Raw genomic sequence first — 16,238 nt, forward strand, 5'->3', positions numbered from 1 at the left:
TCTCAGATCAGTGATCTGTGATAGAAACACTCCAGTGGATCTCATCTACATCTGATCACACTATATACACATTATACTCACCACTGTTCATCTCAACGAAGGGGACTAATTATAAAAAAAATCATGGATGGATGTGAGAAGCATTGCCCACCCTTGAATAAGTCTGGATGTATTTTTCTTAATACAGTGATTTGATTTGATCTCAAGTCTAATGGCCGTAATGCAGTATTATTTTCTGAAATAGCGCTGTAAGAAAAATACCACATTATGGCCACTAGATGGAGCTGACGATCATAGGAAATCACTGTATACATGCAGATTTTGTCACGGATGAACACAAGCTTGTAAGGTTCATCCAATAAATTCTGTATAAATAGACCCCTAAGTGCCATAAGATGTTACACTATAGAAGCTGTGAATCAAAAAGGTAGGAAAAAGAAGCATATAAATCCTGTTGATAACTATATATGAGCGCCTTAAATAGAAAAAAAAAAAAAAAAAAGACCCATCAGTAATTCCACATCCAATTATTACATTTATTATTATTATTTTATACACAGTTTTTAATAGTACATAATAGTTTACATTTAACCACTTGCCGACGGCCTCACGCCGATATACGTCGGCAGAATGGCACAGGCAGGCAAATGGGCGTACCTGTACGTCCCTTTGAATTTGCTGCCCAGCGGGCACGCTCGCACCGCCGCATTCCTCGTGAGTGCGAAGTTCCTGGGCGGCCCGCAATTGCGTCGGCAAAGGCAGAACAGGGGGATGCCTTTGTAAACAAGGCATTTCCCTGTTACGCCTAGTGACATGTCATGGATCTACTGTTCCCTGTGATCGGGAACAGTGATCACTGATGTGTCACTGGTAGCTCCTCCCCCTCACCGTTAGAATCACTCCCTAGGACACACTTAACCCCTTCAGTGCCCCCTAGTGGTTAACCCCTTCACTGCCAGTGTCATTTTTACAGTAATCAGTGCATTAATATAGCACTGATCGCTGTATAAATGACAATAGTCCCAAAAATGTGTCAAAAGTGTCCGATGTGTCCCCCATAAAGTCGCAGTCACGATAAAAATTGGAGATTGCCGCCATTACTAGTAAAAAAAATAATAATAATAATAAAAATGCCATAAATCTACCCCCTATTTTGTAGACGCTATAACTTTTGCGCAAACCAATCAATATACGCTTATTGTGATTTTTTTTACCAAAAATATGTAGAAGAATACGTATCGACCTAAACTGAGAAAAAATTTGCTTTTTAAAAAAAATTGGGGATATTTATTATAGCAAAAGTACAAAATATTGCTTTTTCTCAAAATTGTCGCTCTATTTTTGTTTATAGCGCAAAAAATAAAAACCGCAGAGGTGATCAAATTCCACCAAAAGAAAGCTCTATTTGTGGGGAAAAAAGGACGTAAATTTTGTTTGGGGATCCACGTCGCACGACCGCGCAATTGTCAGTTAAAGCGACGCAGTGCCGAATCGCAAAAAGTGGCCCGGTCATTTGGCAGCCAAATGGACTAGAGCTGAAGTGGTTAAATAACATAAGAATACTCTAATGGGACAAGCGGATGAGCAGCTTTCCACCCCAGAAATACAGGAAAGCCTTCCAATTGTCCCCTCCCCCTCCTTATCAGTGTTCTGTCTGGTAGAAGCTGACAGGTGAATGTAAATGACCAGGGGGGGGGGGGGGGGGGGAAATACAAGAAAAGTCCCATATTGTAAGAGAGGAAACAGATCTTTATGGAGGAGTCAGAACTCTCTGGGCCAGATTCACAAAGAGATATGTATCTACAGATACACCATCGTATCTCTGACTTACAGTACACTGGTCCTATCTATGCGCCTGATTCATAGAATCAGATACGCATAGATAGGGCTAAGATCTGACAGTGTTACACTGTCGGATCTTTTTTTCCATTTAAAAATGGCGCCGGGGGCGTTCCCGCTGATTTACGATAAATAATATGTAAATCAGCGAGATACGCAAATTCACGAACGTACGCGGACCCGACGCAGTCTTCTTACGACGTTTCCGTAGCGGCTTTCCCGGCGTATACTTACCCCTTCCTTTATCAGGCGCAGCCAATGTTAAGTATAGCCGGCGTTCCCGCGTCGAATTTGAATTTTTTAACGTTGTTTGCGTAAGTCGTTCTCGAATACGGACGGACGTCGTTTACGTAAGCGTCGAAACCACTGACGTCCTAGCGACGCCAGTGGGAGCAATGCACGCCGGGAAATTCCCTGGACGGAGCATGCGCATTTAAATCGGCGCGGGAACGCGCCTGATTTAAATAGTACACTCCCCTAGCCGCGGAATTAGAATTCCGCCAGGGGATTTAGGATCCGCCGTCGCAAGTTTGGAGGTAAGTGGTTTGTGAATTAGCCACTTGCCTCCTAAACTTGCGGGAGCGGATCTTAATTCACGTAGATCGAGCGGATCTATAGATCCGCTGAGCTACGTGAATCTGGCCCTCTATGTCCATGTAAGGGACTGATAGGTAATCCAATAAGGGATCTTTCACAGAGGTGGCAATGTGTACCGTCCTCTGAAAAGTGATGGCTTGCTTTTTAAAGGGTGGTATAGCAGCATCTGCCAGGCATTCGGGAGGCAATCCCGCCTAGGCATGTGCATTTCGTTTCGTTCCGAAACGAAATTCGGACGAATTTTTCATTATTCGGACATTCGGATGCATACGAATTCCCGAATTGCAATATTAATGAATTTACCGAATCCGAACGAACGTTTTCGATTCCGAATCGAAAACCCGCGGACGAAATTCGATCGGAATTTTTTTTTTTTTTTTCGAATTTCGTCCGCGGGTTTTCGATTTGAAATCCAAAAAAAATAATTTTTTTTTTTTTTTTTTTTTGGAATTCCGATCGAATTTCGTCCGCGGGTTTTCGATTTGGAATTCGAAATTTTTTTTTTTTTAATTCCGATCGAATTTCGTCCGCGGGTTTTCGATTTGGAATTCGATTTTTTTTTTTTTTTTTTTTTTTCGAATTCCGATCGAATTTCGAAATTATATTCGAAGAGAGAATTTTCGAATTCGACCGGATTTTTCAAAATTCGGTCGAAAACTAACGAAAACGAACGAGTTCCGAAAACGAATTTAACACATGTAACGAAGCTAACTTAACGAAATTAATTAAATAACGAATTAAAACGAAACAAAACGAAACGAAATTTTCCCTTTTGCACATGCCTAATCCCGCCACCTTCTGAATTTCAGTTTTTTCTTTAATCCAGGGAGGATTTTGTACTTCACCACAAAGTCTTGTCTTGCAGTTGTGGCACGCTTCCTTTGTCTTTGCTGGGCATGTCTGACAGGAGGCTCTGCCTATCAAACTCTGTTAGCCAAGTTAAAATTGCCACAGCCACAAAGCAATGCATCAGGGGGACGTCTTGTGTCCAACTCCAACTGGCTGTAATGGTAGGATTCATGTGGGCAGGTGGGGGTGGTAAAACAACGGTTCAGCCACTTGTTTTTATCACCCCCTTGGACACCCATTTAGGGCATGTAAGACTGAACTCTGTATATCTGAACATTTTTCTCCCCATCCCCAGTTCCTGAAATATGATACTGTCAGAGCTTTTTCTATGAGCTTTTATGAACCCCAGAAACTTTGTGGTGAATGAAGTATTTATTTCTGTTTTTCAATATTTCCTTCATTTCTGGAGCCAGTGCAAAATCTCCCACTGTGAGTCTGGTTTGTATGTAACAAGTAATTATGACAAGTAATTATAAGACCTCATACACATGGGCATATGGATTTATGTTCAAAATTTGCTGGATTTATTCTACCAGAAGAAATGTCTCTAAGTACGAGAATTTATACACATAAGACATTGAGAGTAAATGCATTCTACTGGTCAGAATAATAATCTATGAATACACGTCCCCACACATGGAATACATGTACATGTATAAATTATACCCATAAACTCCTCTCAGAATGCAGCTTTGGTGCATTTTATTTTCTGCCTGTAAACGCTCCTCTTCTAATATGCCTGTAAATACCTATGGGTGCATGGCCACATAGACCATCATAGAGGTCCTTCTACAGGTGGAAAAAATAAAAACTCTGAGGGCCAGATTCTCGTAGACTGGCTTAAAAATGCGGCGGCGTAACGTATCTCATTTACGTTACGCAGCCGCAAGTTTTACGGGCAAGTGCTTGATTCACAGAGCACTTGCCTGTAAAGTTGCGGTGGCGTAGCGTAAATCCTCCGGCGCAAGCCCGCCTAATTCAAATGATCCGGGTAGGGGGCGTGGATCATTTAAATTAGGCGCGTTCCCGCACCGAACGTACTGCGCATGCGCCGTCCCTAAAATTTCCCGACGTGCATTGCGCTAAATGACGTCGCAAGGACGTCATTGGTTTCGACGTTAACATAAATGGCGTCCAGCCCTATTCACGGACGACTTACGCAAACAACGTAAATTTTGAAATTTCGACGCGGGAACGACGGCCATACTTAACATTGGTTGCGCCTCATATAGCAGGGGCAACTTTACGCGTCGCAAATCTTACGTAAACGTCGTAACTTCACTGCGTCGGTCGGGCGTACGTTCGGGAATTTGCGTATTTTGCTAATTTGCATACTCGATCGGGAAAACGACGTCGGCGACACCTAGCGGCGAAAAAAAAAATTGCATTTAAGATCCGATAGCGTAAGAGCCTTACGCCTGTCGGATCTAATGGTTATGTATGTGTAACTGATTCTATGAATCAGGCGCATAGATACGACGGGCGGACTCAGAGATACGACGGGCGGACTCAGAGATACGACGGCGTATCAGGCGATACGCCGGCATATCTCTTTTGAGAATCTGGCCCTGAATGTCTGTATAAGTCGTGTTTTTTAAGCCCAATGTACAAAATCCCTAACACCAAACTGGGAAAAATACATAGGCCATAAACAGATATGCGCCTAAAACCAGGCTACACCCCGCCGATGTATCTTGCTTATGCCGGCGTAGAGTGGGCGCACATTTAGGCTGGGAGCATAGTGGCGCTCCCATTGATTAGCCATTCAAACATGCAAATGAGGGAAATACGGTGATTCACGAACCTGTGTGCGCCCGACGCAGGCTACGCAAGGTGCGCGTAAGTTGTACGTCCGGCGTAAAGTTATTCCCCATTAAAGGAGGCGCAGCCCAGCAGCAGACATGCAAAGGTCTGCACCACGGAACACAAGCCGGCGTATTTTACATTGGACGTTTGTCTGGCTGGGCGTAGGTTACGTTCACGCCGTACAAAGTGATCCGGCGTAGTTTAGGCAGTTGTTCCGACGTGGTTGTGAGCAGGCGCAGGGGGATGCGTCCACGTCACGGCGCAGGCGCAGTTTGTAATACTAATCTGTCTGGCGCTCGGCCCCTCATTTGCATGGGTCACGCCTCATTTGCATGGGTCATGCCCACTTCCACCTACGCCAGCCTACGCCTTCGAATCCTATGCCACGCTGGCGCAGCGTTGGGAGCACTGGCTTGCTGAATTCAATGTTTGCCTCTCCGCGCTATGCCGTCGTGGCGTACGGCATTTGCGCTACGGTGGCGTAATGTGCGCCCACACTCTGTGAATCTGGGCCATACTGAGCATATTCTTGTCACTGCAATTAGAAAAAGAAAAAAAAAACATAGACCACCAGTAGATGGCAGTATCAGTCCATTTTTTATGTATAATAAGGATAAGGTAGGGAAGATCAGTAAGCATGTTACACAGATATAGATTTTGCAGGTATGTGATCCAGTGTAAGGATATGGCTGAGGTTCAGGTGAATCTTGAGCTGGATCTGAACACAGCCTGTCTGGGATTTGGTGGCAAAATAATGGCCAGATATGTCTTTTAGGAATAGTAAATTATCTACCTAAACTCTCACAATGCTTTCCTATGGTCCCATTCACACACTGCATTTAGCGACGGTTTTGTTACATAGAAAAATAAATTTGCGTCCAGGAACGATTTAGCGCAGCTATCTGCACATAACCGCAGGTAATCGCAGTGTACTATTTCTCCTGCGGATAGCAGCAGCAACGAGGAAAGAAAAACAACAAGAAGCACATCAGAAATGGCGAGAATGTTCCACCGCAGCTAAACGCAGCCGCATGTAAACACTGCTAATCGCAATGTACAACTACAAGTGATCGCTGTGCCTGGAGTCTTGCAATTTCAAAATAATAAAACATGCTTTTAACAGCGGCAGAACAGCCGCACGTGTGAACGAGGCCTGAGGCCTCGTACACACAACCGAGTTTCTGGGCAAAAACCAGCAAGGAACTTGCTGGGAGATATTTTTTTGCCGAGGAAACCGGTCGTATGTACATTTTCGTCGAGAAACTCGACGAGCCAAAAAGAGAGCATGTTCTCTATTCCCTTGATGGGAATGGAAGCCGCTTCACAGCCAAATTTCACCCACACCATTGCTGGCACTGGGGAAATGAGAAGCTGTCTCCTTTCTGCAACAGAGGTACATTAATGATATATTGGTACATTGGGAAGCTGGAATTTAGAAAAGAAAGGCCTATAAATGAGAAGTCCTGGAGACTTTCCTGATTGATGATATTACCAGGATATATTGGAAGGACCAGAACTTTACTTCTATTTGATGAGGAGCTCAGAGTTCTAATCCACCAATGTCCCCGAGGAATTCTCTGTCCCTATTTATTAAAGGTCCCATCAGGATTATCAGTTCTCTTACTAACAGTAACAATCCATTTATTAGATTTATTCACATGAATGTTCCAGTGATGACATCTGTGATTGTGTTTCTTTATAAAAGAGGAAGGAGGTTTTTGTACGGCTCTGTATCACTGTGTGAGAGGAATCATAACCCTGCTGACAGTAATATTTTCCATCATCAGCTTCAGTCACACCGGTAATTGTCAGAGTGTAAAAAGATCCATCACCACTACCAGAGAACCGGCCTGGGACTCCTGTGTGTCGGGTGGCTGCATTGTAGATGAGAAGTGTTGGAGACTTTCCTGATTTCTGTTGGTACCAGGCTATAGCATTGCCAGTGTAAGAACTGGATGTACATGTGATGGTGACTGTCTGTCCCGGGGACACAGAGCTAGAATCCGGAGTCTGAGTCATCACAATCTCTCCACAGGATCCTGAGGATGGGAAGAGACATATTGATTATTGATTTCCTATCAATCCTGATGTGTGTATTTATTGTACAATGTATAGATGTATGTGCAGAGGATGATGGAAGGAGCCTCATCTCTCACCCTGAATAGAAATGAAGATGACAGCCAGCAGATAACTGGGAGAAATCATCTTGATGTTTCTGGAGGGTCAGATCCAAACTAGAAGACGTCTCCTGTACAATGAGATATATAGAGAGAGTGACAGGGGAGGTGTTCCCCCCACACACTGTGTATGCAAATACCGGGGAGATGGAAATTAGAATTCTCAGATCAGTGATCTGTGATAGAAACACTCCAGTGGATCTCATCTACATCTGATCACACTAACACATTATACTCACCACTGTTCATCTCAACGAAGGGGAACAATTATAAAACAATTAATGGATGGATGTGAGAAGCATTGCCCACCCTTGAATAAGTCTGGACGTATTTTTCTTAATACAGTGATTTGATATGATCTCAAGTCTAATGGCCGTAATGCTGTATTCTTTTCTGAAATATCGCTGTAAGAAAAATACCACATTATGGCCACTAGATGGAGCTGACGATCATAGGAAATCACTGTATACATGCAGATTTTGTCACGGATGAACACAAGCTTGTAAGGTTCATCCAATAAATTCTGTATAAATAGACCCCTAAGTGTCATAAGATGTCACACTATAGAAGCTGTGAATCAAAAAGGTAGGAAAAAGAAGCATATGAATCCTGCTGATAACTATATATGAGCTCGTTAAATTGAAAAAAAAAACAAAAAAAACATCAGTAATTCTACATCCAATTATTACATTTATTATCATTATTTTATACACAGTTTTTAATAGTACATAATAGTTTACATTTAAAGGGGAGGTTCACCCTAAAAACCACTTTCTCTAATTACCCTGGCCCCCCACATTACAATACGATTATGCCTGTTATGTTTTTTTTGATGCTGTACATACCTTCGTACAGCTATTCACCCGTGGCTACGCCCACTCCCGCGGGACTCGCAACCCCCGAAGCCACGGGTGAATAGCTGTACGAAGGTATGTACAGCATCAAAAAAAACATAACAGGCATAATCGTATTGTAATGTGGGGGGCCAGTGTAATTAGAGAAAGTGTTTTTTAGGGTGAACCTCCCCTTTAACCTCTTGCCGAACGGCCTCACGGCAATATACGTTGGCAGAATGGCATGGGCAGGCAAATGGACGTATCTGTACATCCTTTGAATTTGTTGCCCAGCGGGCGCGCTCGCAACGCCGCATGCCTCGTGAGTGCGAAGTTCCCGGGTGGCCCGCAATCGCGGTTGGCAAAGGCAGAACAGGGGGATGACATGTCATGGATCTACTGTTCCCTACAGTGCCCCCTAGTGGTTAACCCCTTCACTGCCAGTCTCATTTTTACAGTAATCAGTGCATTTTTTTCCTCCCTCCCTATCGGTGCATTTTTATAGCACTGATCGCTGTATCGATGACAATAGTCCCAAAAATGTGTCAAACGTGTCAGATATATCCGCCATAAAGTCGCAGTCATGATAAAAATTGCAGATCGCCACCATTACTAGTAAAAAAAAAAAAAATAGTAAAAATGCCATAAATCTACCCCCTATTTTGTAGACGCTATAACTTTTGCACAAACCAATCAATATACACTTATTGTGATTTTTTTTTTACCAAAAATGTGTATAATAATATGTATCGGCCTAAATTGAGGAAAAATTTGTTTTAAAAAAAAAAAAATGGAGATATTTATTATAGCAAAAGTACAAAATATTGCTTTTTCTCAAAATTGTCGCTCTATTTTTGTTTATTGCGCAAAAAAATAAAAACCACAGAGGTGATCAAATACCACCAAAAGAAAGCTCTATTTGTGGAAAAAAAATGACGTCAAATTTGTTTGGGAGCCACTTCGCACGACCGCGCAATTGTCAGTTAAAGCGACGCAGTGCCGTATCGCAAAAAGTGGCCCGGTCATTTGGCAGCCAAATGGACTAGAGCTGAAGTGGTTAAATAACATAAGAATACTCTAATGGGACAAGCGGATGAGCAGCTTCCCACCCCAAAAATACAGGAAAACCTTTCAATAGGAAGAAACAATTGTCCCCTCCCCCTCCTTATCAGTATTCTGTCTGGTAGAAGCGGACAGGTGAATGTAAATGACCAGGGGGAAAATACAAGAAAGGTCCCATATTGTAAGAGAGGAAACAGATCTTTATGGAGGAGTCAGAACCCTCTATGTCCATGTAAGGGACTGATAGGTAATCCAATAAGGGATCTTTCACAGAGGTGGCAATGTGTACCGTCCTCTGAAAAGTGATAGATTGCTTTTTAAAGGGTGGTATAGCAGCATCTGCCAGGCATTCGGGAGGCAATCCCGCCACCTTCTGAATTTCAGTTTTTTCTTTAATCCAGGGGGGATTTTGTACTTCACCACAAATTCTTGTCTTGCAGTTGTGGCACGCTTCCTTTGTCTTTGCTGGGCATGTCTGACAGGAGGCTCTGCCTATCAAACTCTGTTAGTCAAGTTATAATTGCCACAGCCACAAAGCAATGCATCAGGGGGACGTCTTGTGTCCAACTCCAACTGGCTGTAATGGTAGAATTTATGTGGGCAGGTGGGGGTGGTAAAACAACGGTTCAGCCACTTTTTTTAATCCCCCCTTGGACGCCCATTTAGAGCATGTAAGACTGAACTCTGTATATCTGAACATTTTTCTCCCCATCCCCAGTTCCTGAAATATGATACTGTCAGAGCTTTTTCTATGAGCTTTTATGAACCCCAGAAACTTTGTGGTGAATGAAGTATTTATTTCCGTTTTTCAATATTTCCTTCATTTCTGGAGCCAGTGCTAATCTCCCACTGTGAGTCTGGTTTGTATGTAACAAGTAATTATGACAAGTAATTATAAGACCTCATACACATGGGCATATGGATTTATGTTCAAAATTTGCTGGATTTATTCTACCAGAAGAAATGTCTCTAAGTACGAGAATTTATACACATAAGACATTGAGAGTAAATGTATTCTACTGGTCAGAATAATAATCTATGAATACACGTCCCCACACATGGAATACATGTACATGTATAAATTATACCCATAAACTCCTCTCAGAATGCAGCTTTGGTGCATTTTATTTTCTGCCTGTAAACGCTCCTCTTCTAATATGCCTGTAAATACCTATGGGTGCATGGCCACATAGACCATCATAGAGGTCCTTCTACAGGTGTAAAAAATAAATAAAAAAAACACAGTGTACATAATCCCTAAAACCAAACTGGGAAAAATACATACTGAGCATATTCTTGTAGCCGCAATTAGGAACAAATAATAAAAAATCAAAGACCACCAGTAGATGGCAGTATCAGTCCATTTTTTATGTATTATAAGAATAAGGTTAGGAAGATCAGTAAGCATGTTACACTGAAAGTGACTTTGCAGGTATATGATCCAGTGTAAGGCTATGCCTGAGGATCAGGTGAATCTTGAGCTGGATCCAGCCTCTAAATGACGCTCTATGTTATCCTATGTGGCTGTACACACATAGGTGTTTAACCACTTCAATACCGGGCACTTTCACCCCCTTCCTGCCCAGGCCATTTTTCAGCTTTCAGCGCTGTCACAATTTGAATGACAATTGCGCGGTCATGCAACACTGTACCCAAATTACATTTTAACCATTTTTCCCCACAAACAGAGCTTTCTTTTGGTGCTATTTGATCATCTCTGCGGTTTTTATTTTTTGTGCTATAAACAAAAAAATCTGACAATTTTGAAAAAAAAAATATTGCTATAATAAATATCCTATTTTTTTTTTTCTATATTTTTTCTCAGTTTAGGCCGATATGTATTCTTCTACATATTTTTGGAAAAAATAACGCAATAAGTGTATATTGATTGGTTTGCACAAAAAGGTATTGCACCTACAAAATAGGGGATAGATTTATGACTTTTTTTACTAGAAATGGCCGTTATCTGCGCTTTTTGTCAGGACTGCAATATTGCAGCGGACAGATCGGACACTTTTGACACTATTTTGGGACCATTCACCTTTATACAGCGAACAGTGCTATAAATATGCACTGATTACTGTATAAATGTGACTGGCAGGGAAGGGGTTAACACGAGGGGCCGATCAAGGGGTTAAATGTGTTCCCTAGGGAGTGATTCTAACTGTAGGGGGGGGACTGACTGGGGGAGGTGACCGATCGATGTCCCTATGTAAAAGGGACACACCATCGGTCTCCTCTCCCTGACAGGAATCTGTGGATCTGTGTGTTTAAACACAGAGATCCACGGTCCTGCTTAGTAACTGGGCAATCGTGGGTGCCATGCGGACATCGCGGCCCCTGGACACCCACATCGGGTTCCCAGTAACGTGGCAGGCGCGCGCCTGCCCCCTAGTGGCTCGGGAAGGCAATATGACGTCTTCCCAGAATGAGAGGCTTATCGTCCCGCCGTCATTTAACTTGCCTAGTGGTTAAAGGCTCATTAGAGTGTTTAGAGGTTAAAAAAAATGCACCACCAGCGCATTCAGGAGAGGAGTGTATGAGCAGAAAAAACACTGAATGTGCCTAATCGTATCTAAATGCGCGTACATGCATCTAAATACTAAGCTCTAGTAATAAGACTAGAAATAAACCCATCAATTTAATAGTAGACACGTGCAATTCGTTAAGTTTCCGAATTTGTTTTTTAACAAATTTCGGCAAATTCATCAATTCGGAAACTTTTGAATTAACAAAAACCCATTTAACGAATTTTTCGTAAATTCTAAGGGCCAGATCCACAGCCAGCGGAGCAAATTAAGTTACTCCAAACTTATGTCATTTAAGTTACGGCGCCCTAATTTGGTGTCGTAAGTGCCGTATCCACAGCGCATTTGCGCACAAAATTGCGCCAGCGTAACTTAAATCCAGAGGCGTAAGGCGGGGTTATTGCAAGTGGGAAGGAAGTGGGCGTGCTTCATTGTAATGAGCCGTGACCCCATGCAAATGAAGGACCGGCCGTACTGCGCATGCGCGCACGAATCTGCTGCTCACTGGGCATGTGCAGAACTTTGCTTGGCGCAATCAGTGAGATAGGTAAAAGGCCAAGCGTACTTAGTTTGAGGATCGCCCTGTGTATAAAAAGCCCCACACAAACACACTTCCCTTGCAAAAATATTTCCCTATGTTACCCTTCCTAGAGCAAGTTGCTTCTGCTCTGAACGTTTGTCGGTGTGTGTTGGTGAGTTGTGTGTGATAGAGAAGTGTTGGAGGAGTATTAGATTGGAGTTGGTGTTTGTTTCTGCTAAGTGTATTTTCTCTTGGTTTTTTTCTGTTTTTTTTTTGTTTTCTGAGTGTATTATTTTCTCTTTGTTTTTTTTTTTTTGTTTTTTTTTGTTTTCTGAGTTTTTTGCTGATTGTATTTTGTGTTTTCTTTTTGTGTGTTTCTTCTGTGAGTTTTTTTGTTTGTTTGTTGTGTGTGTATTTTTGTTTGTTTGTTGTTTGAGTTTATTCTTGTTGCTGAGTGGTGTCTGTGATGGCACCCAAGCGCAGGAAGCTCAATTTTAGTGTGGTTGAGAAGCAAATCCTTGCTCGGGCCATCGTCCTATATGGGCGATATTTACATGGCCCTGATAGCCGGAACACCTCCCCGGCCCAAAGGAAGGCTATTATTAAAAAGATCACGGATCAGATCAATGCGGCGGGGAGGGGGGAGACGAGGACCCCCGCAGGCATCCAAAAGAAGATAAACGATCTGAGGAGTGTGGTCCGTAATAAGGTGGCAAAGATTAATGCCCATACCACGGGCACTGGAGGAGGCCCAGCCTGTCCCATCCGGCTCAGTGATGAGGAATGGGCAGTGGCCTGGTGTTTCCAGCCAGAGCAGGTGTTGGGCCTGCGTGGCTATCAAACAGGTTCTCCTGTGAGGACAGGTAAGTGTTTGTTTTTTCTATCTGGTGATTAGCATGTGTGGGTGGGGGAAGGGAAGATGTGCCAAGTGTGTGGATCCTCAAACCTGTGATTGTTTTGTGTCCTCCACAGATGGCCAGGAGATTGCAGGCCCATCAGGCCAGGCTGCTGCACCACCCCAAGGACAAGATGCTGCTGAGGAGTCACAAGAAGGGCAGGATTCCCCAGGGGAGGGGAGTGGCCAAACCTCCCCTCATGAGGAGGTTGAGGGGGAGGAGGATGAGGGGGTGGAGGAAGAGGGTATGCAGATTGGCAGAGAAATCCTGTTGGCTTCTGATATGATGACCTGTGAGGCTACCCCAGAGGCTACCCCAGAGGCTGGCAGCAGTCAGGCCACCATCAGGGGTAGCCCCTCCCACTCCTCCCCCAACAGGCTGCAACCCACAAGGGTCACTCTTTCCCCTCCTCCCAGGGCACAAGCCTCAGGGGCAGGCAGGATGGCGACCCAGGAGACCAGGGGGGTGTCCGAGCGTCTACAGGCCAATCTGCAGAAGGACAATGCCCGGCAGACCCGCCATCTGGGTCACATAAAAGAGACTCTGACCCAGAAGGAGCGCAGCCTGGGTGCAATGAGGAAGTCAATCAGTGATGGGGCCTCAAACTCATTGGGGATCATCACATGTTTGTGGTCCCTGAAGACCGCCACAACAGGCGTGGCCCAGGAGGTCACTGCCCTCACCCAGGCTGTGCAGGACAACACCCTGGCTGTCCAGGCCAATACCCGGGCTGGCCAGGCCAATACGGCTGCCATCACTCTTTGTCTAACAAGGATAGCCGTGGCCTTGGAGGGCAGGCCAGCCGGAGGTCAGACACCAGGGGAGGCTCCTCCTTCCCGTGCTCACCCACCCCCCCATGAAGATACTCCCTCCCCTGCTCACACCCCCCCCATGAAGATACTCCCTCCCCTGCTCACACCCCCCCCATGAAGATACTCCCTCCCCTGCTCACACCCCCCCCATGAAGATCCTCCGGTTGGCCGTGGCCATGCCTGTGCCCGTGGGCGGCCCAGGCGGAGCAATCGCCGCCGCCATTAAATCTGCATGGGTACTTTTTATTTATTTTTATTTTTTATTTTTTTTGGTATATTGTATTTATGATTTGATTTATGTGTGTGAATGATGTGTGAATGTGGGGGTGGCATTCCTGATGAAATAAGGGTGTCACCCTCAGTTTTGGTGGAGTAGGGATCCCCAGGACCAGAGAGAAGTGATCCCAGGTCCCTGAATGGTGTATGAATGCACAGTAACAGAATTGGAGCCGTGGCGGGGCGTTACTGCTCCCAAGTACCGGGGGGGGGGGTACTTGGATCTAATCCAATTAGATGTGCATGTGATGTGTCTGTGCTAGGGACCACAGTGGCGTGCATTCATGCATTCTCATTGTGACATAATTAATGTGTGTGTTTACTGTGCAAAGATGCATTCTGGGAGGCGTCTCCTGACTGCTGTTCCCTCAGAAGAGGGGGTACCCTGGGTTACTAAAGTCACTAGTCTAGCTATGCGCATGGATGCCCCTGGCATGGTGGCATACAGATTATAGTCCAGCAAGTGTGTGTGCTCAGCTCTTCCTTCATGGTATTGCTTTAGCTGACATTTACACGGCATGTGTAAAATTAGGGCTGCTTTTATAAAGTGTAAAATTGCTCCGGGTAACTAACAGAAGCGCACAGGGCGTAATCTACGGCGCACACACTTAATTTTGTGGATCGCCCTATCTCCCTCATTTGCATCTTTGCCTTTTAAAACAGCGGTGTGTCTAGTGTATTTTGCGCTCGGAGAAGCGCTGGTGTAATTTTTTTAGGTAGGACGGAAAAAAGGAAATTTCAGGCGTAACTCGTTTTGAGGATCAGGCGCATAAATACGCGTGGCGCATCTTTCAATTACACCGCGTATCTCGAGTTAAGTCGGCGCATCTGCTTTGTGGATCTGGCCCTAAAATTCTAAAATCTGAAATAATAACTATTAAATGGAACCTCGGATTGTGAGTAACGTGGTTAACAAGCGTTTCGCAATACGAGCACTGTATTTTTGGCCTAAAGGTGGGGGGCGCCAGAGCCGAGTAGAGCCGAGCATCACCGATCGCAGTCGATCGGCGCCGTTCAGAATTGCACGGAAAGGCCAGAGGACAGCTTGGCTGACCTCGGCAAATCTCGAAAACAAAGTCTTTCTGAGGTTTGCCGAGGTCAGCATTCATTATTTTGGATTATTCGTAACTTTGGATACATTTATATTCGTAACGTTCTCTAACATCCAAATTTAAAAGGAAATTCTAATACCTATAATTTAATAGTTAGTTATTATTAGTTAGTAAGTTATTATTTTAAATATTTCATATTTCTTGCCATGACACTGCACAAAAAAGCAAAACCCCAAATAAATTCTTCTACCCCTGACATTTGCAGTGATACCACATATGTGATATTTGTTGTTTGTACCCATATTAGGGTTAAGAAACAATAATGTGTATTTTGCTTTTATCCTATCTAAACCATACTGACCTTGACCCTGGCACTCTCTTTGATCAGAACAATATCTACCTATTGTATCTTTATTTTATTTATTTTTCTTTACACATTTTTGCCTAGAAAGAAAAAGGATATAATGTATCTCTGTCTCCATTCAGAGAACAAGAATACAGGTGTGATTTACCAATCACAGCACCCATGTGATAGGGAGTCCGTCCTCCCAGCTCCTGATCATTAGTAGAAGACCCGGAGCTGTCAGTGACAGTTCAGTCTCCATGCTGGGAGCTCACTATGGAGCATACTATCAGCACAAATAATGGTGTTTATATATGTGGCTCCTCAGAAGGGGATGCTGGGGATCCATCATTCTGGAAGTTTCACCCACACCATTGCTGGCACTGGGGAAATGAGAAGCTGTCTCTTTTCTGCAACAGAGGTACATTAATGATATATTGGTACATCGGGAAGCTGGAATTTAGAAAAGAAAGGCCTATAAATGAGAAGTTCTGGAGACTTTCCTGATTGATGATATTACCAGGATATATTGGAAGGACCAGAACTTTACTTCTATTTGATGAGGAGCTCAGAGTTCTAATCCACCAATGTCCCCGAGGAATTCTCTGTCCCTATTTATTAAAGGTCCCATCAGGATTATCAGTTCTC

The 16,238-nt window shown here is 43.9% G+C and overlaps 1 gene segment (V, D, J or C); it reads right to left on the reverse strand.

The window, feature by feature from the left end:
• Positions 1 to 6,726: 6,726 nt before the first annotated feature.
• LOC120924487 lies at positions 6,727 to 7,421 on the reverse strand. The segment is given in 2 exon segments: positions 6,727 to 7,130; positions 7,248 to 7,421. Coding segments are annotated over 2 exon segments (438 nt in total).
• Positions 7,422 to 16,238: the final 8,817 nt, after the last annotated feature.

This window comes from Rana temporaria, chromosome 1 (genome assembly GCF_905171775.1).
Source record: "Rana temporaria chromosome 1, aRanTem1.1, whole genome shotgun sequence".
Taxonomy (NCBI): Eukaryota; Metazoa; Chordata; class Amphibia; order Anura; family Ranidae; genus Rana; species Rana temporaria.